Source organism: Mixophyes fleayi, chromosome 4, assembly GCF_038048845.1.
Source record: "Mixophyes fleayi isolate aMixFle1 chromosome 4, aMixFle1.hap1, whole genome shotgun sequence".
NCBI classification, from domain to species: domain Eukaryota; kingdom Metazoa; phylum Chordata; class Amphibia; order Anura; family Limnodynastidae; genus Mixophyes; species Mixophyes fleayi.
In genome coordinates this window covers 284490897-284518872 of record NC_134405.1, presented here as the reverse complement: position 1 = coordinate 284518872, position 27976 = coordinate 284490897, and the positions used below count along the sequence as shown (strand labels likewise).

The 27976-nt window shown below is 39.2% G+C and overlaps 1 protein-coding gene across 4 annotated transcripts in view; it reads right to left on the bottom strand.

The window, feature by feature from the left end:
• Positions 1–27653, bottom strand: part of LCP2 (lymphocyte cytosolic protein 2) — a 103031-nt gene extending 75378 nt beyond the window's left edge. For all 4 annotated transcript variants that reach the window (XM_075209808.1, XM_075209809.1, XM_075209810.1 and 1 more), the window contains exons 1-3: positions 27347–27653; positions 26773–26835; positions 13740–13786 (exon numbers count right to left, since the gene is read on the bottom strand). In XM_075209808.1, the coding sequence (XP_075065909.1) occupies positions 13740–13786; positions 26773–26835; positions 27347–27424 (188 nt within the window). In that variant the 5' untranslated portion in view covers positions 27425–27653. The remainder of the gene's footprint in view (positions 1–13739; positions 13787–26772; positions 26836–27346) is intronic.
• Between the last annotated feature and the right edge of the window lie 323 nt (positions 27654–27976).

Genomic DNA, 27976 nt, shown 5'->3' with positions numbered 1-27976 from the left:
TAGAATATCTTCCTGTTTTGAACTGAGATGGCCTGGCACCCAATATTATTGTTATTGCACCACTCACAGACTAGTGTCCACTGCACATAATGACTGTGTTAAACACCCATATATATTTGGGGGGATCCTCTTGTATTTGCTGCCCGTACCTACCAGCTAGGTGGGGCAGTTAGTAGTACCGCAAGTAATTGCAGACTGGGATCTTTTTTATTTCTCAAAATGTGATTACACAATATGGGGCTGATGCTAAGTTGGACTAATAAGAGTTTTAAAGATAATCTCTAAAAAGTGGTCCATAAATTTAATGTATTTACTCCCATGTGCTGAGGCATAAAACATCATCATATGCATCCATTTCTGTACCAGTAGCATGTGCACAGGTTTACATCAGCCATACTTACATGCAGATACCTTTACACACAACCAGGTCATAAGCACAGGATATGTTTTTTAACATTGCTTTTACTAGCAAAAAATGCATTTGCAGTTTGTTTACAATAAAATAAACCCTCTATAATAAAGTAGATATTGTGATGTTATTGCAGAATTCACATATGCATTGTATTTGTTGACACCCTTACTAGTTAAAAAGTCTTTAGTGATGATCCCAGGAGCAGGGGTGGCTGGGAAATAGGGTGTGGTTTTATATGATGTTGTAGTGTAATGGCTGAATAATGCTCCAGTGGTCTTTAACCCAAAAGAAGCACAAGCAAAACATGGTATCAGAAGAGGTTATCAAGGACTATATATGATCATAGTGTGCAGGGAGCCTGCCGGTCATTTGTCTGTGTTGAACAGGGAGTAAACATTTGCTCTGATCGGAACATGTCACATAACAACTGTGAATAAGCAATGGATAGACTGACTTCTCCAAAATACATGGAAATGTCTGGTAATCGGTCTGAGGATTGGAAAAAGATTTAAACAAAGTTTTATTCATAGTTGCCTACTCTCCCGGAATGTCCATGAGACTCCTGAGTTTCTGGGAGTGTTCCCGGACACCCAGGAGAGCAGGTCAACCTTCCTCATCCCGGCCAGTTAGGAAAGTTAAATGGAGGGGGTGAGGATTAGTGACACTATTCACACGTCAATGTGGCCCCACCCCCTTTCCTAATAGGTCAAAAATGATTATGCCAGTTTAGAGGGAAGGGCTAAGAGAAGTGTTTCACCTCCCCCTTGGCCCCACATGCCCACCTCCCCCCGGATCTCCTGGATTCAACCTTGCCAAAGTTGGCAAGTATGAGTTTAATATATACCTTATTGGCATTCTGCGATGGATGATACCATAGGTGTGCAGCAGGAGGTCTCATAGATAAAGAATCACCTTAGGAGTTACCTTATATTCAGACAGAACGAGTCTTGAGATGTATATCTTCTTTATATAGTACTAAGTACCAGGATCAGTATAACAACAGCTTTCAGTAATAGCTTCTTAACATAACATATCAGTAACATGAGCTGCTCAGCTCACCTCCCTTTCCCGGAGAGTCTCTTCTAGAACACATAGAGTTGAGACAGGAAATATACAAACAAGTACATGCATATACAGCAGACAAACAATACACCTCTGTATGAATACAGCGCCATCTGCTGACCCTCCATGGTAACTACATGCATATAAACAAACCCATAGTCTGTTGTACATATTTCAACATACCTTACTGCAAGTGGTGCAGACCGTGAGGAAGATAAAACAAATGCATCCATTTTACTCCATGTAATAGGGGAGGATGTGATGGATATTTATAATAGTTTTCAGTTTGCTGAGGGACAAAATATGATCTTTTCCTCTATAATGCAAACATTTGAAGGATACTTTGTCCAAAGAAAGAATGTGCAATATGAAAGATATAAGTTTTTCACTTGTGCTCAGAAGAAAGCAGATAGTTGTGATCAATATGTGACAGGACTGCGATCACTCAGCAAAATGTGTGAGTTTGGTGATTTAAAGGAATCGCTGATTAGAGATTGTATTGTTTGTGGAATACCTGATAATGGACTCAGAGAGAGATTGCTAAGGAGTATGATTTATTGTTAGACAAGGCAGTGAGTATGTGTAGAGCCACAGAAACTACTAGATTTTAGGCAAAGGAACTGCATAGAAGAGAGTGATGGTGCAGTACAAGTGGGGAATAAAACTGAACCAAACAAACTGCCATTTGCTAAAATAAAACAAAATAAAATGCAGCTTAATAGAAAATTTTTATAGCAGATGTGGAAGCAGTTACTGTGCTAGAAATTGTCCAGCTTATGGCAAATCTTGCATGACATGTGGTAGACATAATCACTTTGCTAAATGCTATCAAACGAAGAAAATACAAATAAGGTGCATAGCGTGAAATGAGATGAGTTTTTTTTGTAGATTCCATTGATCTTTTCTTTGCAGATAAGATGGAACAGATTGTACCTTTAATTGTGAACAAGGCTGTTATTATGTTTAAGCTTGATACGGGTGCGCAAGTGAATTTGATATCTATGCATGATTATAAGAGTTTGAGAGAAAAACCTAAGTTCATCCAGCCAAGGTGAAGGTGACAGGCGATACTGGGGATAACATTCCAGTAAAAGGTACCTGCACAGTCACTCTGAAGTATAACAGTAAACGGTTCAGAGCATATTTACAGATTGTTAAAGTTCCTGCGAGAAACTGTACGTAAAGTCTTTATGATGACATCACAAGTAAATGACGTGTGCAAGTCATGGATTACTGATGTATTTGAAGGTTCAAGATGTTTGCCTGGTAAGCATAAGATAAACATAGATGATCCTCTTGTAATACATCCCTTTGAAAAGTGCTATTTGCAATGAGAACTAAGCTGCATGGTAGCCCTAGGAGTGGTAGAGAAAATTGATGAGCCTACAGTTTGGGTGAACTCATTAGTAATAGTGGAAAAGAAAAATGGACAGCTCAGAATATGTCTGGATCCAAGAGACTTAACAAAGCCATTCAAAGAGAACATTTCAAACTACCAACCAGAGATGAAATCATGTCGCAGTTTACTGGAGCAAAATGGTTCAGTAAATCAGACACATCATCAGGGATGAGGCAAATGAACCTAGATGACTCCATTTCAAAGCTGTGTACATTTCATATGCCAGAAGGTCAATACAGATTCCATAGGTTGCTGTATGGAATATTGTCTGCTCCTGAAGTATACCACAAAAGAATACACATGATTCCAGGTGTCAAAACAATGATGGATGATATCATCCTTTGGGGTTCTATGAAAGTAGTATTTAAAGCTCAACAAAGACAAATGTGAGTTTGCAGTGAAAACACCTACTTTTATGTTGTGAAATCCGACCTCTGGAAAATATCAGCCATTGTGAATATGGAGCATCCCAACAACAAAGATGATGTCAGAAGACTTTTAGGGATGATAATTTACTTAGGAAAGTTTATCTCTCAACTCTAAGAACAGTCTGCTCCACTGAGACAGTTGTTAGACAAATATAATAAGTGGATATGGTCACATGAACAAAAAGAGAGTTGCCAGAAACTAAAACAAGATATTACAGAGCAACCAGTGCTAAGAGTCTTTGATCCTGTAAAAAGAATAAGGATATATGCAGATGCTTATCAGATTGCAAAAGTATGATGTACAATTGTTGTACTGTCCTGGTAAATATATGTATATTGCTGACACGCTTTCTCATGCTGCGGATAAAAGTGAAAGTCCTACAAGTCAGATGGACAATGAGACTGAAATATATGTTAACATGATTGTAGCCTCTTTTCCCTTACAAGACAGAAACAGATTAGAAGGGCAACTGAGTCATATGAAACAATGACAATGCTAAAAGGAGTCATTCTGAAAGGATGTCCAGCAGAGAAAAATGCTTGTGCACCATCTATTCATGATTATTGGGTATACCCAAGTGACCTTAGTGTAGTCAATGTCATCCCTTACAATGGGAATTGATTTGCCATACCTGCATGACTCAGAAAAAGTATCTTGTGCAAGATACACGAGTGCCACTTAGACAAAGAGAAATGTAAGAAAAGAGCACTGTTTCTTTTTATATTTAAGGATATCTGCTAGTGTCACCCCAACATCAATCCACGTTACCAGTACCACCAATCAACACAAAGTATACCATTGAACTTTTTGGACTTTCTTTGAAGATTTAAAGGAATATTGTCTGTGGAACGGCTACACGTAAGATCGTTCTTTGTATTTGTTTCATTAGAGCTAATACACTTTCAAATATTCCTCTATGCAGTATTATCTCTGTATGCAAGGGATAAGCGCTGTATTGCCATATCTGTAATTGAATGTACATGTTGTGAAGGGTATTTGGTGAAATACCTTTCAATAAGGGTATTGATATTGGTTTTGGCTGCAGATTTATGTTGCACGGCTAGTCACTTCTTCAATTATTGATATAGCTGATGGTAATATACTGGCCAAAAATGATCATCATCATAAGCTATTTATATAGCACCACTAATTCCATAGCGCTATACAGAGCGTACTCACATCAGTCCCTGCCCCATAGGAGCTTGCAGTCTAAATTCCCTAAAATACACACACACAGACTGAGAGACTAAGTCAATTTAATAGCAGCTACTTAACCTACTAGTATGTCTTTTTAACCAAGACATAACGCAAACAACTGCTACATGTGAATTGTGTTTTATATAGGTCATATCAATAAGTCGAGATATTGAGTCCTCATGCAGTGCAAGACATGGGGGTAAATGTATTAACATGCAGGTTCTTCAACACCCGCGAGTTCAGCGTCTTCGGCGATTAAATTTAAAGCGGCGCAGCATTGTAAAGGGAAACTTCCCTTTACAATGCAGAAAGCAAATAAAAGATATACTGCACTCTAGATCTGCACCCGTAGGTTACCCTAAATGCAGTAGAAATTTTGGGTTTGAACATAAATGAAAACTAAAGGGTCTATTTAACAAATGGTGAAGAGTCTGAAAAAGAGGTGGGCAAAGAGGGAGAAATCTGTGTCTTGGTTTACTAACTTGTCATGGTAGTTAGTCAAATTCCTTAGCCATATAGACACTGTCAGGATATTGGTACATAAATTCTGCATGTGCACCCATGGGAGGGGGGGAATAATAAGAAAGGGCTGACATAGAAAACTAACACCAGTACAGGAAAGGCATCATAGCACTGTTCAAACATATATAAATTTGCCCTCTGGGACTAATCTACTGGATTGCAAAATAACTGTACAGTGTTTAATCAGGTTTGAGAATATGGCGTATGATAAGTCTAAACAACCCAACCTGTTCACAAAAGTACTATATAGGAGGGCCATAATACTACCTGTACTATAAACCTCCTATAAATATATAATACTGGGAAAATTTCCTTAAAAAATTCTAGCACAAACATTTCAATTCTAATATTCAGTTCCTGACATACCAGCTGAAAAAAAGTTAACATATTGCTAGTCATTTAAGCATTGATATATTAGCTCAGGGGCCTTAGAGATTGAATGTTATGAATAAATAGTCATCATCATCATCTATATAGTATCACTAATTACGCAGCGCTGTACAGAAAACTCATTCACATCAGTCCCAGCCCCATTGGAGCTTACAGTATAAATTCCTTAACATACAGAGAGAGAGAGAGAGAGAGAGAGAGAGAGAGAGAGAGACTAGGGTCAATTTTATAGCAGCCAATTAACCTACTAGTATGTTTTTGGAGTGTGGGAGGAAACCAGAGCACCCGGAGGAAACCCATGCAGACAAATTAAATAATAATTCAAATATAATTCTTGACAAAACTGACACATTGCAACACCAAGACAAAACTTCTGGTCATAGATTTATAAACCACCTCCAGTTTTGAAGGGGTTAAAATTTATACGTGCCAGTGAAAATAGTTTGTCTGTATAAAAAGTCTGTATAAGAGTGACTTAATGATGCATTGTAAACCGTAAAAAGGAAATTCTGTTTTCTTATCTACACATTCACACAGGATGCAACTTCTTGCTTTACTTCCTTGGCTGTCCTTATTAGGTATGCAAAAATAGGAACCAGACTTAAAGATAAAGTGTCATATAATAATGATGCATTCTTTCTGTGTGCAACTATCTGAACTGTGTGGTAATCAGTAGATGAGATGTTTCCCTGGTCACTACGTTTTCCTGACATCATTTGGACAGTAGCATCACTTTAATACAAAGTGTTGTGCATTGGGTATTCCCCAGTGTCAAATCCACCAGATTTCTACAGCCAGCCTCCCACAGCAATCAAATGCTTAGCATTTAAGCACGGTGGTTGGGTATCAATATTATGTAGGGTTGATGTACAAAATCAATATATTTATGGGCTAATAATGTAATAATGCAATGTGGTATCTGTAATATATATTGGGGATAACAATTTAATGAGGTTGCACATTGGGGAGAAGAATGCATATTTATTAAATGTGGGCGTTATTGATTACATTTTCAGGATAGATGTGTGAAGTCTAGTGTGATTACTTTTTGCTTGGATTTCCAGAGGTTGAAGAGTACCTATATATTTTCCAAACATAGCTTCAACATTCCAGAATCCAGGCAAGCCAGACTTGCCAACTCTCCTGGAAAGTCCGGGAGACTCCCGAAATTCGGGTCAGGTGTCCGGGCTCCCGCGAGAGCTGGCATTTGTCCCGCATCCCGGAATTTCAGTGTTAAATTGTCGCGATTCACCGAGAATCGCGTCAAATGATTTTCAGTGAATCGCTCCATTCCCAACCCCCTCCCCCCGTGAAAACCATCATTTTTCTGTTGCGGGGCAGGCCAAAATGACGCGTTTGGCTGTGCCCCGCCCCCGCCCGCCCTTCAGTCATGCTCTCTCCCGGAAACAAGTTTCAAAGAGTAGGTAAGTATGAGGCAAGTGGCAACAGAGCTTAAAACAACAGCAGGTAGTAAAAACTACAGCTGCCCTGGTTCTGGAGGCACAAACCCAATTTTAGGGAGCTTTGCAACACAGTCAAAACAATGACTCCAGGGACAGTGGGGAACTTTGTTTTGCTTCAAGCTACTTTATCAAGCAACTATGATCCTGCCCGGCTCTCTTCTCCTGCTGTGGTGTCCTGTGGTGGAGGGGTCAGATTGCCACACTACAAAGCAGCAGCTCATACTGCATAAAATGGATGGACTGTGCAGAGCTCTGTAACAATGTAATGCACACATTTATCTTCAGAGACTGGTTCTAATGTGAAGAGCCCTCCTATGCCAGACCCCAGTTAGGGCCCTGGGGAAGCCTTGGGGCATTTGGATAATTTTGCTCCTTTTGTCTCTGTGTGATCAGCTCATGTACAAAAAGTATTGGTAGATAAAGCAAGATAAAAACTGTAAAAAATGAACAATGTATATATGCATATCTATTAAATGTGCCATCAGATGCTGAATGGGAAATTTAATAGATGCGATTGGATGATGATCCCATGTCATCGACTGACCCTGCTTATGTATTTCCATCAGACAATGATATGTAGAATAGGCACCAATCATCTGGAGCTGTAAGATTTGGTGATACACGTTTATGTACGTGTTAGGAACCCCTCCAGTCAGCACGACAAATCCCGGAGTCTGCTCCGAAGTCTGGTGTTCGCTGGAGCCCCTAGTGGTGGGGACATGTGCACTGACTGGGGAGAACCCAGGGGTAGCGTGAAGTAGTACACAGCAGCGTGAGATCCAAGCAAAGGTCAAGGGCCGGCAGCAGACAGCGATACCAGATAACGAGCCGAGGTCAGGGGTCACAGGCAATACAACAAGGTCCAGAAATAAGCCAAGGGTCATACACGGGAAATCCAAACTAGAATACAGCACAGGAGCAGGGAAACAAGGAACAGGAGCCTAGCTACACTGGGAGCTATAACTGGCAGTGAAACTCTGCTCCTCACTACCTTAAATAGTGAGAGGAACCAATAGGAGCCGTGAGCAGCGACTCCTCCCAATTACATCTTCAGTGTGCAAATGTCAAGCCCAGCAATTCCCTGGCCAGAATACCCAGCCAATGCCAGTGTATAAGGTTGTGCCACAAGAGAGACCCTCATGAGGTCAAAGAAGAAAAGAATAAACTAGTCACCCTTATTTTCTCCTGCGCACATGCGCCCGGCTGTAGGACAGCTCGCCGGGCGCTGCGGCAGGCGAGGCAGAGCGTCCCGGTTGTTGCCCAGGCAACCGGGAAGTGGAGAGCGGAAGTGCCATCCCGGTCATCATGGAGACGGCCGGGGCGTCTGAGAGAACCAGAAGTGAGCCGCGGCGGCCGGTCCGTGAGCCGCGGCTCGTAACAGTACGTATGTGGTCAAATCAGACAAATCAGACCCGGCCACCCTATGGTTGGGCTGAGTGGCTGGACTGGCTAGTGTATGGCTAGTTTTTATACCACCATCAGTATACACAGCATACTGTAAAATTAGATATCAATGTAGACAAAAGGTGAGTGCAGAATATAAGGAAACGCAGGCAAGCTGTAATAAGAGGACTCTCTCAATGGTAAATTGGTAATACATACATATACACTAGGGAGAATTTTATAAACTCAATGTTCTAGATTAGAACACACAGTAGTCTCTCATGCCACAGGTTAAGTATTGGTTACCTTTCGGTAGGTGAGCATTCAGTTGGGATTTTAAGGTGGTTTTGCCGCTCACGTGGCAATTCTTCATTGTGAGAGAGTAGCAGAGGCGGGGAGCAGCAAGAAAGAAAGGTTTAAGATGGAATAGATCAGTAGCACTAATAGGTGCAGTGATAACGTAGCCCTGAGACAAGTGACGATGTGTAGGAATGAGTGAAAAGTTGTGAGGCACAGGAGCATGGAGAAGCTGGATGAAGGTGCCCATTTATAGACAGATCTAGTAGCTTGACTCAAGCCCCAAGTGGGATGATCTATATATTTGTGCTCTGTCTGTAAAAGCATAGTATTATAATACTATTATGATTGTTTATCCAGCACCAATTATATTACACATCATTATACAGAGAATATGTAATCATTTACAACAGTCTCTGCCCCACTGGAGCTTACAATCTAAATTTCCTACTACACAAACTAGGATGCATTTTTCAGAAGCCAATTAACCAACCATTATGTTTTTGAACTATCAGAACAAACCTTAGCATTTGGAGGAAGCACATGGAGAGAAAATACAAATTCCACACAGATAGGGCTTTGGTCGGAATCAAGCTCATGACTCCAGCGCTTCCCATATGACACTAATCATAAGAGTGACAGGGCCAGACAATGTCTGATGTAAATATAGGTGAAAACAAATTTGAATGAGAAGTCACTACTGAGGGGCCTGTATGATGGATATTACTACCATTACTTATGGAGATATGGATGGCATAGAATTGGGAGGTAATCTGTGGAGTGGAGTGCGGAATTGTTTCTGTGGACGGAATTAAATATGTTTAGAAAATAATCTGCAAACTAGGTGACACAAGAGAGCAGGTTGAAGTACAGAATCAACTAAAAAAAATCTGGAATGTGAGAGTACACAATGAAAGTATGACCAGCTAAACTTCTAGTGCTAGAAGTTTAGCTGGTAGGAGACATTCTGAGGAGCCATCAAATAACATCTGCTTATCAAGTCAAATCTAGCATTTAAGTATCCCGAGAGCTTAACATTTTAAGAAGCAACTTTGCCAAGATAAAGAAATAGAACAGTGTTACAGTTGTCAACAAGATTATTTATACCGGAATAGAGTTGTTTCAGTGATACAAACGAAAGAATACTAATGCACCAGGTACCTCTCTGTCAGGTGACCCCTTGGACCAGGTGCCATCGGGGGGAAAGTGTGATATTAGGTGTCTGGCACCCCCTCCGTTACCAACTACATTCCTTCATTTGCTGTGGATCTTATGATCCGTCCCTCCCTCCCTTCCCGTAAGTGGGGCTGCCGCCTCCTATACCTGTAAGAGACAGGTGTCAAATTGGGCGTGTACCACGTGACTGATGCTGTTCCATGTGCACAGAGCAGCAAGAGGTGCAGTCTGCCTCTCCAACACATGTGGAATGTGGAACAAGGTAAGTGTGAGGGAAGGAAGGGAGAGTATGTTAGTATAATGTGCGAGGAATGGAGGGGATGGTCTTAATATAATGGGACCTTTAATTTAATACTGGGCTGTTTGGGGAAAATGAGGTCTATTTATTGAATGTGAAAATAGATTATTTAATGTCAGTGTTTAATGTCAGAGATGGTTGTGGGAATATATATAATAGGTATATTTATTAAATGTAAATGCTATTAATTTGTTGCCGGGGTATACTATACTGTAATTTGGGTTTGAGGTAGGCTATTAATTTAATGGTGGACCATGGGTTGGAGCCAATTATTTAATTGTGGGTGCTATTAATTTATTTGTGGGGTTATGGTGGGGTTACTTAATTTATTAGTGGTGCCTATTAATTTAAGGTGAGGTGACGGGACCTTTAATTTAATGCTGGGGTGGTTTGGGGCTGTTAACTGAATGTGTGTGTGAGATTGGGAAGGAGGGCTATTTATTAAATATGTATATGAATTATTTAATGGTGGGGATGGTTGTGGGAAATAGTTATATTTATTAAACATAAATGCTATTTATTTATTGCTGGAGCTCTTTGGAGGGAATGAAATACAATTATTTATCAAATGTGAATACTGTTATTTTAATGTTGGGGCTGGAGGGAGGCCTAATTATTAAACATGGGTGCTATTGATTTAACAGTGAGGCTGGTTGGAGTTATCTAAATTTCATGTAGTCATTTTATTTCCAAAGATTGCCCCCAACATTCCAGGATCCAAACAAGCAGCGACTGAGCTAAAGACATCAGCGGCCACAGGTGGTGAAAGTGAGAGGAACAGGTAGGAGAGAGTAGGACAGTCTGCCAGCTGTCCTGAATCTAGTGGGGCAGTCCTGAATTTGGGTGACTCGCTTAGTCAGGATTTGGTCTAGCTGCAAGGACAGTTGGGAGATATGTCATGCTTCAATCTGTACTCCTCTTGAAGGCAAAGCTGCGTGCACCTAACATTAGTACACATAGTATTGCCTGTTTATTTGTTTAACATTTGTGTAAAATGATAACCATATTACATCATAGTCTTGCAAGCCACCATCTAGCTAATATAATTCATCTAGCTCATATTACCTCACATGCAAACATGCCAATGTGCCCCATATAGCCAGTGTGCCAATAAAGTGTTATATAGTTTAGTATAGAAGCATATAAGAATACATGGGGGCATATTAAGCTATGTGATATAGCAAGTAAGCATGGCACTTGGGGAAAGACTAAAACGCTGCATCCTCCCGCCCCCTCTATTGCATACATTAGTATATTTTTATAAATGTACATTTAAACTTACAAAAGCATGAGCAAGACTGATCGCCTTCTCTTACCATTCTACATCCACCACACATCTGCTAATCGCTGAACTGGTTCCCCATATCCTTGAGAATCTAATTCAAATATACTCACTTTCTACAGTGCCATCAACACCTACCCTTCATACATCTCAAACCTCAGAATCTTTGAAACTTCAGCTAATCAGTGACCAAAACTAAACAGTGTTCCAAAACTCTTTGTGAGAGTGACAGAGATGCATGTGATTGGCTGATAATACTAACTCGATGACAGTGAAGAGCTTTCACCAAGGTGCTCAAACTCAGTCATCAAGGGCTACTGACAGTTCATGTTTTCAGGACTTCTTTAATCATGCACAAGTGAGTTAATCTATTTTTTCTGGGTGAGTAGTTATCCCACCTGTTTCTACAGACAGAAATCCTGAAAACATGACCTGTTGGCATGTCATGAGGACTGGGTTTGAGCATCTATGGTTTACACTGTGTAGGGTGCTGAAATGCTTTCAATGAAAGGGCTTTCAACTCCACTAAGTGAAGAAAAGTACTAAAATTTGAAATAAACAAAACAAAAAAACACTATCAAGCAGGCGGCACACCTCCTCTTCCCTGTTGCTCCGCTTGCCCCTCCTTGCTACAGCAAGTACATCTCTGCCATCTGTCTTCAATTTCTAGAAATCCTTCCAGATTTGAAAGATTTGTCCCTGGAATTTTGGTCCTGGGAAATGTCCCCGGGTTGTAATATTCACCATCAGTACTGTACATTTCCTAATATGTTGTATAGAGAATGCAATTCTCACTTCCCATTCTTATTTTCTGTTTGCTATAACTTAATGTTTAATTAATGGGAGCATTGAAATCTGCCTGCAGAGAAAGAGGCACATTTATGCACATTAAAAGGTATTGTGGGTCAGTATTTTTTGTGGTTTGTAAATGAACTTTCATGTCTTTCTGTGATTGCCAATATGGTTTTATCTTTTTTTAAAAATGACTTAAAATATCCCTTTAATTTGCATTAGGGAGTATATGACACCATTCAGTGCTGTCTGTAATTTTATGTTTGTTATGTGTTATGCCTATGAGGATTGTTAATTTGTAAGTTTGGTTACATTGATTATGCTACACTTATTATTTTGTACAGAAAATCTTTGTTTTAAGTGTAAACAGAGTGAAACACTTCATTCAATGGAAAGAAACTAGAAGCAACCACCATTTCATGTTGCACAATGTATTGCACCTACATTTTTTCTCTGTGGTTTATACATCCTTCCTTGTCTAAGAAAAAAATAACTTTCAGTTTGTGTTCTAGTTCTGTAGAACAGAACTATACATGTGTCTGTTAAACCAAGGGAAATATTTTTTCATCTGTTTGAATATTTATGCTTGAATCCAACTGCCCGGCATCTACTTACCACCCTCAGGGGCTTATTTATCAAAGGTTTCCCCCCTGTAAAATCCCCGAAAACTGTTGTTAAACACTAATTTGCTATTTATGATAGTAGCATCGCAGCAGATATCATAGATATCTGCTACTTTGCATCTCCTATCGTTTTACTGAGCACTCCCCATAACAATGTATGGGAAGTGCTCAATAACGCTATTTAACAATAAATGTAGCTCAAGCTGGCGTACATTATCATAAATGAAAAGTTTCAGTGCTGTCAGCTCTGCTCCAAAGAGCACACACAGTAGGCACTACATGACAGAACACAGCCCTACCTATGTTTGTCAGAGCATGGTGGTTTCACACCTCATACGATCTAGTTAAAGAAAAAGATACATAAGTTGCTGCCTGCTCCTGTGATATCCAAGCAGTGACTGGAAAAAAGGGAATCGTAACGTAAAAAGTACAATAGGCGTTCAGTTGGAATAGCAAATGCTAAAATTCCATACAGGACTCAAATAGTATTAATCCACCATTACCTGAACAAGTTAATCCACCTGCAATTTGAAAAATCCTAGACAAGGGCTACAATGACCTATACTTGCTTGAATAGCTGACTATACAAAATACCCATGCAGAACATAGCATCCTACACACTGGACTGCAAAAGATTTATTATTTTTTATTATTTAATTGCTAAAATGTCAGGGGCAGAAATGTATCATCATTACTCGAAATTATGAATTAAAGAAGACCTTTACATAAGACCCATGTGCAGCATCTTGTCTCCTATGTGGAGTATCTTGTTGGATGCTAGTCCTCAGCAGGTTGTCAAGTGTGCTGGATTTATGTTTAATTATAGGGTATGAATTGCCCATTGTGGCTTCTAGTTTCTGAGCCCTAGGGACGGCGTTTTTTGCCATGGGTACCACAGCACCTTGTTATTTTTATGATGCAGAAAACTTGTTATTTTTTTCTCACTGCTCACAGTATCCAATATATATCAAATATATTATATAATTGTAAATATAAAAATTGACGTGTACTTACGGTACTGTTATTTTAGGAAACTTCTGTATGTCATTTTCTGACATTTCCTGTAACAAATAAATAAAATGTCATGAATTTAATATAAGGACAAAAATCCTTGAATAATGGCGAATGTAACAATATGTATAAAAAAAAGAATAATGAGTGCAATGATGAAGTAACTGTATAAAATGAGGCTGCAATTCTCCACAAGTACAGTATATCCAAACAAACAAACAGAAATAAATACAGCACTAATTAGACCATACATACATTACAAATGGAATCATGCATAATAAAGTCTCTCACGAATCACAAGTACAAATAAGGTTTATTATGATCCTAAAACATAAATAGCATATTGTATGTAACTATCTATTGATATGATATACGCACAATAGAAACTAGATGATATGACTCATAAGAACACGTAGAAAGCTAATAGGGTATTAATTGACCCTAGTCTGTTTGTGGGTCTGTGTTAGGGAATTTAAATAAATGATAATGATGATGATGATGAAGGGTATCTTCTCTAGAACGTCAATCACAGCTGTCTGAAACTCCAAAGCAATATCCCAAAATGCACAATAGAAATACGTGGTGTAAAGGTCCAATCAGAGAGCAAAGGAGAAAGGCAGTTCCGTACACTACATAAAAGGAATAATACCTGCGATGATTCTCATAATGATATAGCATTGTCCAAATCCTTACAAGAGTGTAAAGCAAGCTCCGATTATGAGATGGCGGAAGATAAAGTTTATGTTGTAAACAAGTTGTAAGCATAAATAAATCCATCTGTGATGTTAATATTAATCCACAATGGAACCGGTTCCTCTGCCTTATCGGTGAGCTGGAGAGAATTAAGCAGCAAGCTGCAAAGCAGACAACTGTGTCCTCCACTGATAAGACGCTCACCTCATCGTCAGGTAATGATCTTTATTTTTATTTTTATCAATTTATTAGTATGATAGCTTTACATGCTGTTTATTTGTGTGTCACTGATCAATTCTAAGCATGACACTCAATATTATTGCTTCACTTTTAGACCCAGATTTCTGGTTTCTGGGCCTCAAGGCAACTTTCCAAGGATTTGTTTGCATCCACTCTTAACAGAATGAAATCCAAAGTAATTTAATTTGCTGCATGAGTGGACAGTGAACATGGATCTGGACTTAATGAATGAATTAATTAATTAATTAATTTAAAAGGTGCTTATTGCAGTGATAGAAAGTCTATAATCCCTATTTACCATACAATTTTGCCGGGGCATCTGAGTGATACTTATCCCCCCCGAGCAATACCCGCTGACAGTGGCAAGGGAGGACTCTTACTGACTCGCCAGCCAGTTTTCAGCGCTTCTGCACTTGCCTGACCTGGGCTTTGCCGGTTCATAAATGCACAATGGAACTGGAAGCCCAGACTTGCATCACAAACAAATAATTAAATAATATGTTAAAAAAAATATTTGAAATAAATAAATATTTTAAAATTAATCCGCTCTGAGAAAATGCTTTATTTAAATAAAGCATTTTCTCTATGTGTAAACCCTGTTCTCACCATCCTGCGATGGCGATAGCTATAAGAAGACTGTTTCGGTACTTGTACCGTCACTGTCAATGGTAAAAAAAAATTGCCAGGGGGAAACCAGTGAAAACTGTTAAAGTTGAGGGGAGAACAATGGTGGTCAAAACTGGTTAATGAGCATACTGTTCCCAGTTAATTGAGGACAAGCATTTGTGACATTGCAAAGGATTCAGACATAGAAATGTGCTTCTCTGCTAAAGTGCAACATGAAGGCACATAAAGTGTCCCATTACCCCATTAATTGTAGTATGGGACATACAGAAAATCAGCTCTGAACTGCTTTAAGATTTAAGATCCTTTAAAAATGGCTGTACAGTAAAGAGTGCCTATAAATATGTGCCTGGCCCACCCTTTTATCTCATTTCAATAATTTTGCTCTGTAAAATAAAATCTCCTTTTTGCATTCTCAGCAAAATTAGGTGCATCTGTGCACCCACTCTGTCCTTCGCAAGTAACACCCTCACTCTTCCTATCTCCAGACCTTGTCCTGTGCAAACATCTAGGTCCGTAAACCTATGTGCTAAATCTAAATCAAAGCAAGCTTGAGCTATTTGAAATGCACAACAGCAGCAAATGATATTTTGTTCAATGTATTGTGCATTGTTAGTTTCGAAAGTAGAGCACACTAAGGGGCTCAAGCTGAGCTTGAATGCATTGGCATCCAGAATTACAGCCTGAAAATGCGTTCACTAAAAAACACACAATTGCGTGCATATGTAAAGTTGCAAAAATGACATGATGTGTGCAGGTCTGCACTAGTAGTATACGTGCTAGGTTTACATTACACATATGGAAGATACACTTACACCCATGTTTAAAAACATTAGTTTTGATAGTGGAAACCGCTTCCGTTACTAGATTTGAATGAAATTAAAAAAAGTGTTCAACGCAGCAGGTAGACCTCCTTAGGATGTAATAAAAAATGTACTAAACATATAATATATGCATGAGCAATGAGAAAAAGCACCTCTCAGTTTTAGCTGTGAATTTGGCCACAGTGAGATTGCCAGATTTAAGGCAGCAATGGCCGGACCCGCCGCCTGTATAATGTGGAACCCCTAATTCTAACCCTAACCTAATTGTAACAATAAACGTTAGATTCGATTATGCAGGAGGGCGGTCATGGAATTGCCACCCTAAAACACTGTAGGAAAGATTTATTTTTCTTCTTAAAACCAAGAAATAACCACAAGAATTTAGGAGTCTCCTGGAGGGCTAATTTTTTGTTTTGTTTTGCTTCGTTTGTTAGAGCACCAGATGCATTTTTTGGGGTGGTTATTAAAATTTGCTTAAATAAAATGGTATTTCTTTACACATATTACATTATAATTTAGCTTCATGATAACATTAGAAAAAAGTGTAAATGTGATGTTCAAGAATCTGACTTTCAGTACACCAGAAGGATCTGTATTATGATTATTTGTTTGGTCATTAATTAATTGTAAATACTCACCACAAATTACACATTCAAATAGTGCAAAAAAAAAGATCCATATGACTAACTGGTTGACTGCAGTGCGTGTTAGGTCATAAATTAATCGTGAGTCACACAGAGTACACAATTAGCAGTACTATAAGAAGCAGTACTGAAATCATATACACTGCTGATGTAGCAGTGGCTTACTCATGCGCAGGGTCCAATTAAGGGTTCAAGCCGCCCAAGGCTAATCTGCCCGTAGCGTCTCCTTGTCTTCCAATCAGAGACTAATATGTCGTAGGTAAGAATGAACTCATCCTTAAATTAAAGCTCAGCTTTCCTCACTCCCCCAACCAATGTTTATGTTCCTGTGTGTTCAAACCTCAGCTTCACTTGGCTTTTTTAAAGGTTCATGGCAACCTTTGTCAATTATTTAATTTTCATTAAAATCAGAACTGAAAAGCAGAACAGAGGCATGAATGAGTGCTACTGAGGGTGAAGGTGGAGGGGGCTTCTAAGCCTGTGCCAGTCACCATCCTAGTCTCTCCTACTCCTCCCATCCCAGCATGTCTCATTATCTTCAGCCTTCACCATGGGAATACATCAAGATTAAAACCTTGATACGTTTTTCTTTAATGTTTTCTTTTTACTTTGTAGAACAACTATATTCTTATATTTTAAAATGAAGTTCAGTTCATACTTCTCCCTGTCACAATTTTGCACCCACCAAAAGCCTTGTACCCTAGGCTGAAGACTAGTCAGCCTATTGGATAATTAGGCTCTGCTCGTGCACCACATTCTGTATGGGGATGTTGATATGTAAGTTACATCAATGTATCAACTCTGAGCTAGTTTCTATGAGCTATTTTCATTGAAAAATACATCAAACACTCTCCAGCAAACACCCTGCACTGAATTCAGTTGTATCCTGCGCCAATCATGTACACAAAGGTAGACACAAGCATGTTTACTATATGCCTGATGTCAACTTGTTTTAGATATGAAAATTGCAGACCTAAGCATATCTTGAGGTGCATCCAACTCAGCATACATAGGTAACTGACTTTTTTCAGATGTATTCTATGCCTTCATTTTTTATGCAAAATGTGTCTGTCACACTCTTACACAAGGAATGTCACTGACTAGTATTAGCGCTACTAACCTGAGAGGCGCGGAGTCTAACACACCACCAGTGTTCACCAGGGACCCCCGCAAGGAGGTTTGGGCTTTGCTGCGTGCGATGTGCAGGTCGCGGTTCTCCCAGGAAGTCACCAGTGCAGCGATTAGAGGGTAGTCAGACATGCCGAGTCGAAACCAAGGAAGCGAGGTACCACGGAGAGTAGGCAAGAGTAGTCAGGAACAGTCCAAAGGTCAATACCAGTGCGGGCAGCGAAGTACAAGGGATATCCGGAAGAGAGGTCAAACAAGCCAAGGAGTCAAATACACAGGAGGTCAGGAACAGGAATATAAACTAAATGCTGGAGCTGGTTAGAACCAATACTCTGGCACTAGACAGGTGTCAGAGGCTGTTTTAAGTACTCTTAGGTGCCTCCTGATTGGGTTAGGGAGATTTAGGCGGTTTAGACATGCTGGCTGCAGACAGGTGAGTAGAGATAGAGTTCTGCTGCTAGGCAACAGGACGAGGATTGCGGAGAGAAGGTGTCCGTCTCCGGCGCCTGTGGAGAGCGCGTAGACGGCACCTGACAGTGTCCAACTCTACATGAGGCCCTTAGACTCTTGGCCAGTGGTGTCCAACACTTATTCCTGTAACCACTCTACCTCCAGCTCCAAAGATTGCAGTCTTGCCGCACGACTCTGTACCTCCCCTGGGATATAAGTGGATTTCAAATTCTCTCTACTAGAGAGTGCTGATGTCATTGCACTGTGCGCCTCAAACAAGATTTGACAGATTTTGAACTCTTCTATCTCCAAAACTGTTGAGATCCCAACATGACTCTTTTATGTGACTGATTCATAATTACTCTCGAGAAAAATCTCTAAAAATGTGGAGGGGGTTTTTTTTGCAATTTTTTTTACCCCGACACCGAGCTGTACTAGTGTGTCACAGTGAAGGGGCAGAGAGGAGCAGGAGGAGATGGAACTAGACCACTGGTCCTGCAGACTACACCCCTCTGCATGCCTTGTGCTGGGGGGAGCAAGGGGAGGAAGAAACCACCCCAAAGCTCTATGGCAGTGCAGGAAAATCAAGAGAAGGAGCACAGGAATCACAAGAGAGTGGCAGAGGAGAGCAGTATAAATTGTATTGGGAGACTTGAATAGAGCAGTCTAGCTGGTCTTCCTTCCAAGGAGAGGTTCCAGAACGTGAATCCAGGCTGTGTCTAGTGCCAGTGTCCAGCACTGATCCAGTTTCCAGTGTCAATGTTCAGAGGAGGTCCATTGTTCGGTGTTTATGCAACATACAGAGGTCCCGTGTCCTATAGTTGGCTGGCAAAGACAATGAGGCACTTCGTCCATTGATAAATATGACCCTAAAGTTCAGTGAAACTGAAATACGATTATTCTAATACAGAACAAGCGAGCATTTTACTGGAGCTTCCTCTAAAACTCTGGACTTATTTTCAGTTGTGTGAATAGATCTCATTTGCAGGGCCACCAAGAGATATTTGAGGCTTCAGTACAGGAACTTCTTGGGAGCCCACTCCATAGTCACCGAAGGGGGCTGGGCCACACCAGGTTGGTGACTCCATCCATTATGTAAACAGGCCAGTGTAATTTGTATCTTTTTCCCCCCTCTCTTGGCGCCCATGCTCATGTGAATGCTTAAGAAAAACGGTACATTTAAATGCTATTTTATGGGAAATAAGCAAAAGATAACTTCCAGCATTCTCTATTTGAAATAAGCATTTGCTGCACACAATAGCTTAACATGTAGCCTGTGCAATAACTTCTATGAATTAAATGAATCACTTGAAGTTCATTAGTAGAGACTAATGATTAAATCATTACACTACACAACAATTATCAATCTCTTCTGTTGCACAGCTCAGTTACAAAACGATCACTGAGATTAATTGAATAACATTATGGGACAAAGAGCAACCGATGCAGAATCACCCTAAACAGTTTGAATTGAATCGGTCAACAACAATTTTGTTCAAATGCTTTGGTGTAGTAATAAAGTTTACATTTAATTAAGTCTATTACAATATTTGGTTAATAAAAATATATAAAACAAGCATAATTTGAGTAAACTCTTGTGGCAACATAAAAAAAATAATCTGCTAATATTAACAATGCAAAAAGTGAAAGGCAGGAAATATAATAAAAAAATGTAGCTGACCATTATGAATCAAGCAGTGGTCAATGCATAGGAAACTGTGGGATCAGTGACATGCAAACCCCACAGTTATGTTACCGAGGGGAATGGGGTTGTGAAAAGAAATATTAAATCACATTGTGGTGCTCAAATATCTTCTAGCAGACATCCTTCGGATATTATTTAATTATTTACCTTCTGTTCTGGCAAAATAAGAATATAGGGACTAATGATGATCCATTGCAATGTAATGGGATGTGCCTGAAAACTCTACATATGGTTGGTAGACGGTTTGGAATGGCAAAATGTTTCCTCATGCTAAAGAAAGCATGCCAAAACAGTGTGCAGTTGGTAAACCAAGTAGAGATTGTTGGGGGAAGCTATAGCATTAAGATGACTGAGTCTGCCTCGAGAAGAGTAAACATTATTGTAGACAAGTTTGTACCTTCTTCAGAGACAGGAAGTTCAATATATAAAAGAGTAATGTATGTGTGACAGTAAGGCACAGTAGACCTGACATAAAAAGAATATGCTATATGTGTCCGATTATGTGGTTATTAGTATTGCACAAAACTGTGTTGCAACTTCCAAAAGGGAAAGTGGCTTTTATGGCTTGGAAAGCCAGAAAATAAAACAGACACTACACTCCGGAATAGTTAAATATGTGGTCACTGTAAATTAAATACAGGTGACAGAATGAGAAGTCACCCAGTCCTGACATAAGCTTTTAGAAAAGGCAGAAGAAGTCTTCACCAATAGCAGCTGCCTTTCCCATAGAGTTGAATGTCATGTCTTATTTATGCACCCTTCCCTTTGTGTCTGTCCTCAATAAAACTTTTTGCTCGTGACTCCCCCACCCTACCCCTCTCACCTACCTCCCCCTCACATCCAATGTTTTTTATTGTAATGTAATAATGTTTAATGTTTGAATGGTTAGTGCAGTACTTGATGTATAGTGTAGGATGTTTTATCTTGTACTTTATACCTTGTATTGTACTAAAATGTATGCATGATTATGTCTTACAGTGTACTGTGTACACTTGAATGAAACGTAATGCTTGTGTTTTTTGTACTTTATACAAATAAAGTTACTTTTTCAATCAAAAAGCTGCCTTTCCCGTAGAGTTAGACACACTCACAGTTATTTGAAAGTCCCCAGAACTTAAGTAGTAAAAACTTATGACCAGAAACTGCCAGTGAGGAGATAGGAAGCAGAGAGAGACAGCTCCCAACAAGGAATAAGCAGGGCCAAGCCAAAGGTCATGGGTTAGAAGCAGACTAGGTAGTCGTAAATCAGGCCAAAAGGTCAGGGCTGGCAGCAGGTAGGGGATGCTTCAGAAGTATGAGCCAAGAGGTCAGTGGTATAATCGGCTATAATCGGCAGAGAGGCTAAGCCCTCTCTGCCTTAAATATTTATGGGAGCCAATCAGTTGTGGAGGAGAATGGACACCCCTATACCATTACAGGAGGCACAATCAAGTGATTGCATATGCTTGCCCCGGCTGCCTGTTAAACAGCTGGAGTGGAAGTGTGTCCCGGTTACCCTGGCAACTGCTGGGACCCAAAGGAAGTGACATCCAGGGTGCTAAGGCAACAGCTGGTTGCCTTGGCTAGCATGGGGGCTCATGACAATTTCTCAATTTCTTTACTGTAGTGAACTTGTAGGGAGAGGGGGTTAGGTACAAGGGATAGGTTCTCTAGGATACCCCAAACCACTGTATATTTCTGTGGTGACTGCAGGCACTAGAGCTTGCTTGGTACCTACAGATTGTATATATTGCAGAAGAGCTTAGTGATATGAAAGTTTGAATTTCTTGTGGGATTATAAGCACTCTAGCAATCCTTTTCACTTCAAGGATACCAGCTTTGCTCTCACCAAGGGTCTCAAAAGACCTCAAAAGGGTCTCAAAAGGCTCATGTGGCTATTAATAGAATCAAATTGGAGTCAAGCCCTGTCTAATACTGCAGCACACATTTGGATAAACAGGCTATCAATACAACCTAAAACTAGCCAGAGAAAATCCAGCAATTTCCCATGACAGGAAAGAACGAGAACCCTTGGGTCGACCTATATAGATTACAAATTGCCCTCAACCTAATTTCTCTACTATGCTAACAATCATTATATTGATCTTTCTACAAAATTGTCTTATGAGGCTCTAGATAAAAATCTCAAACCTATTGATAGATAACACTGTAACCTCACACACACACACACACACACACGGCCGCTTTACATAGCCTTAAAAATAAAACATCCCTGTGATAACTCTTATGTTGACCCTACAGTTTATCATTCCAAGAGATCAATATTCATTTTCATTAAATTTTAAGAATATGTAGGAACTCCAAGCAGGTATGTTTGGAACAAATCCAGCTGTTTAAAAAAAAAGGATCTTAGAAAATGGTTATTCCGAATCAATAATCCAAGAAGCAATCAACGGGATCAAAATAATAGATAGAAATAAATAAATTAAAATAAATATATAAATAAATAAATATTGGAGCATTTTAAAACTAAACCCAATTTTGCAAACCATTTTATCATACAAACCACAAATAAGCTTGCAACTATATCATGAGAAATACTATATTTAGATCTCTTGTTATGAAGTCCTAATACAAAAGACTGTATCTTAATTTAAAAATGGTCAAACTGCGTTTGTTGCATAAATTCTCTCTTCTAGATATGGTACACAAAATGCTGGCAGAACCTTTAGAAAACTAAAAATCTGACTGTTGGAATACTTCATTGGTATAAGGAATACTTAAAATAACAAAGTTGCAATAAAACGGTACAGTATTTTTTTGACACATCTTGGCACACATCACAATTGTGATGCAGCAAAATTAAAATGCATATCAATTGAACTAATCCACAGTGACCTAAAAAGAGGGACAGAAAGCTTGTGCTCCTTAAAGCCGTTGCATTCTGGATCCATAATCTGTGCAGCAGATATGAATTGGGTTCTAACAAGTGCGTTAATCTCTATTAAAATAGACATATTTTATGACTGCTCTGCACAGAGTGGATAATGTATCTCTAAATAGATTTCTTTGAATATACACATTCTTTATGGATACATTTAAAAATATATGAATACACTGTGTGTGTATATTTTCAATCAAGTACATTTTTAAAATTTAAGAATGTTCCATAAATATGAAATATATGGCCCATATTTAAACCTCTTAACTATAGGTGCTCTGAATGTATTTCCCTTTCAAATGTAGTTTCCTTTTAATATACTTATGTTCTTTATAAAATCATTATGCCCCCTTAAGAATTATTACCACTATTTGTGATTTTTATATTAAATATTTTTTACAAGAAATGTTGTCATTTTTGAAATGTATATATTTTCATAGTTATATCTGTATGACATTTCATTGACATTTTATTCATTTTATCTAACAACCCATGTATCAATATTGAAGCATTAATATTTAACTTTAAAAATATAACTGAACAATTACTGTTTGCATCATCATGGAAAAAATTAAAAAAGTTCTTAAAAAAACAACCCAATGCAATATAATTTTAAAGAATATGTAAGTAATGATGCTGAGTGTGTGCTATGTTAATTTACCTAGCCTATCCTGCTGTACTCATGCCCAGAAAAATGGGTGCACGCACGTGTGCCTATGCGTATTTGCAAGATTCTGCCATATATGTCTCCTTGCGTCTGGAAAGGTGGGACGGGGACATTCTAGAACAGGCCAAATACAGTAAGGGCATGTTCACGCAATTACAAACAGATGCAGACTGCTACAAAGATGCATATGCACCTGAGAAATACATATTATTTCTGGGTGATCAGGGCAGGAGCCAATAGCAGATAATGATGATAGTCCCCAGCACTAACCAACAGCTTGTGAGTGATTCTTTGTGAGTGCTCTGCTTATGCTGATTGGTGATTTCTAAGGTGTTTGGCATATATCATAGGGAATTGCCTCTGCTGTATAAGAGAGGTTTTAGCAATTTTTTTGATGCCTAGTATCAAATGCTTTAGATGCTAAAATAATAAATGGTTAAAACATGGGCAGACGTGGGACATAAGTATGTGTGACATATGCCGGTAGTAAACCAAGCAAATATTTGCTGCTTTGTATATGGCTGCTCTTTTAATGAAAACAAATTGTGTCTGTGATTTGGAACGTAATTACGGCCAACTCTGCATCAACCCCAATCTATTTGATAAAGTTTCTTAATACAAACATATGTCAATTAATCAACATATTACCAATGAAATGTAATTGTTACTGGCTGTCTAAAGGTGTATTATAGTACACACAACCCCCTTCCTATAGAGCATAGGGCTCAGATGACTGTGGGAAAATATGAAGACTGCACAAACCTATTCCTGTGACCCATTTTTTCACCCTATAAGCTTTGAGGAGACCAGAATCTGGTGAGGACTTTATCTTTATTTTCTTCCACAATGCTGGTAACCACTAACTTATAAGTAAGTGGGTTTCTGCACTTTTTGCATTATTTAATACTATATTGACTCTCACCACTTTGCTTACTTCTCTTTGAGATCAGATCTTTATTTAAAAGTCTTGCAGGTAGAACCTGGTAGCGATAGAATTTACAGGGAGGTCTGGAAAAAGAAACGCAGCAAATCTGCATTGAAAAGCATTCATTTTTTCTTAATTTCCCATGAGAACCGTATACAGCCTTATATGGCCACATCACAAAACATTAATCTCTTAATGGCAAAACAGATTTATATCGGGTACAGATCTCCGTAATAAAGCATCTGCCCACGCAAAACACAAAAGATACCAGCCTGGCATAGGTGGGATGCATTTAGAAAATTGCCAAGTGGGGTCATTGTCCTCAAAGTCCAGTGGTAAAAAGTAAAGAAGAGAATACTAGCAACATACTAGCAAAAACAATTGTTTGTTGGTTTGTGAAATTATTATTAAAGGTATATGACCACTGGCTTACTTTAAAGTTAATGCTAAAAGCATCTATAGTTAGGACTTGAGGGCTTTATTATAATTAGGAGTAGATCCTGCTAGAAGGTGCAATTTTGCTTTGAGCCTTATTAACCAGCCTATTGGTTTTAGCCTGGTAGTAAAATTTGCTGCCTGTAAGCAGTTCCACCTTTAGATTAGTGTCTAACAGTGGGAAGCAGGACAGATGCAGCGGGACCCAGGGTTGCTGGGGCATAAAGACTAAAGCAGTATTTTGGTCCTGGAGGCCCAGGTCCACCGTATCTGTCTTGTACTGGTTTTTACTGTGGCTGACTGGGTGGAGACTATGTTTCACTGACTGGGAGTCCACTCACCACAGGATAAGTACATAATATGCATAGGATATACACAGAATGCTATGTCTATGGGCTCCATAGCAATATTTTGGAGAGGGTCTAGAGATGTTGTTCCAGCCTCCTGGCCAACCACTTTAGTTACAGAACAACAGAACGGGGGTCTCTTCTAAACATTACTGCAGAAAAGGCATTCACTGTGCTCTTCTGAGAGTAGAACAGGGTGCTCAGGATGGAGACCTGGCATTGACAGATCGCCCTCTCCTGTCGAGCCCTGTTGCAGCTGCACCCCTCGTGGGAGTTCCACCACTGGTTACTGCAGCAGTAAGGGGGGGTATGTTACAGAGGTGTTAGAGGAAATGTGTAACCACAAATGTGACTGGGGGTTGTGTTACAGGGGAGAGTTGGGAAGTAATGTGTAACTACAGAGGTGAAGTGGGAATGTGTTACAGGCAAGGGATCGAGAAGAAATGTGTTATTACATAGGTGAGGGGGCTGTATGTTACAGAGAAGGGATGGGGAAGAAATGTGTTATTACATAGGTGAGGGGGCTGTATGTTACAGAGAAGGGATGGGGAAGAAATGTGTTATTACATAGGTGAAGGGGCAGTATGTTACAGAGAAGGGATGGGGAAGAAATGTGTTATTACATAGGTGAGGGGGCTGTATGTTACAGAGAAGGGATGGGGAAGAAATGTGTTATTACATAGGTGAAGGGGCAGTATGTTACAGAGAAGGGATGGGGAAGAAATGTGTTATTACATAGGTGAGGGGGCTGTATGTTACAGAGAAGGGATGGGGAAGAAATGTGTTATTACATAGGTGAAGGAGCAGTATGTTACAGAGAAGGGATGGGGAAGAAATGTGTTATTACATAGGTGAGGGGGCTGTATGTTACAGAGAAGGGATGGGAAGAAATGTGTTATTACATAGGTGAGGGGGCAGTATGTTACAGAGAAGGGATGGGGAAGAAATGTGTTGCTAAAGAGATTGGGTTGTATTGCTACAGAAGTGAGAGGGGATGTGTTATTATGAAGGATGTATTGTAGGGAAAGGAAGGGTGGAAGAAATTGTTGCTATAGAGTGTAACATTTTTTCAAATAAAATGTGACACAAGTACAGCGATACAGCGTGGCAATGACATCAAGGCCGTCACCAACCGCTATAATGGATTCAGATAAATGAAATATAAATTATGTATAGCAAGTCACATGGTGTGCATAGTTTCTTCATAACATCCTTACAGAAGGTTTACAGACAACATTAACTATTTAGAAGCAATTTATGGAAACATGGATGTTAATCGGTTATTTGACTAGCTTTTATTATGAAACAAGAAAAAATGAACAGTGGACTTCACAACAGCTATTCATTTTTTCTTCTTTCCTTCAAAAGTTTGAACCTGAAATTAACACACAAATAGCATTCAGTTTGTAAAAATACAGAGCATGTTGTTCTTGTCGAAGTACAAAGCCAAAGAACTCTTGGCTAAAAGCTTACCAAAAACCTTTTCCCACTGATTCCTTGCTTTTTAACCAACTTTTGACAATCCTTGAGGTTGCACTGAAGGAAAAAATGAAAAGACTATTTTAGGACCATGCAGATTTGTGAATTGCTTAAAAGTATTAATAACAGACTTTAGTTGGCAAACCTTTTCTTTTTGCTTGCACACACACACACACACACATATATATATATATATATATATATATATATGTAAACCACTTATACATGTTGACTATGTAAACTTTGAACTACATTTCCACATAATGTGTGTCATGCATGTATTATATAGCATACCAGTGCACCTGTTCACACAATATTATATGAATTAGTGCAGAGCTGTAACTTAAAATTTTAGCCCTGGGTGAGAAGTAAAACTGCCGCCCCCCATAGCCTTCCATTTTACCTAAATTAACATAAAATATTCATAAACTGCGTCCCCCTTCAGAATTGCTCTCTGGGCGGCCTCCCCATGCGTACAGCCTTAGTTACGGCTCTGATATAGTGAGCTAACATTGTTTTGTTAGCCAGAGTGTTCCTGTTACTCTAAATACAATGAAACAGTGCTTACCACTCTAAAATAATCGATGAGAGCTTCAGGACTCCAGGAGCTTACTTCAGTGCAAGATGGTACCTTTCGAAAATCCATTTCTTTGTTAGCAGAACAATTGAACAGTTCAGTTCATAACAGAAGCAAGTATATTATCCAGGTATATCAGAGTATATAGAGGCCTGAACTGCAAAAATGCTTCAAAAGTGTTTAGGATTTTCCAATCTTTGAAGGTGCTCGGGCGATTTGTTTGGTAAAGTATTGCTCGTCTCCAATCAAACAACCGTAGGCTGAAACATCTTCCAAAAAATGACAACTTCCCCCATAGTACTGGTGCTTCACTTCTCAGAAAAAGTCAGCACATTTCCTTTACCACTTCCTTATTTGAAACATGATGAAGTTAAATAAACTGCAGTCAACAATGATAGTGCACAATCCTATATATATATATATATATATATATATATATATATATATATATATATATATTTTAAACAAGTTAGGAAACTGTTTATAGTTCAGAATTAGAAAAATCTAAGGTGTTGGGATAGTTCTTTGCAGATGTTGATCCTCTTTATTTACTACCTCCTTTTTCCTTTCTTGGTTCCCATAGTTTTTGGTGAACAGCAGTCTCTGGTGGTGTAATATTGT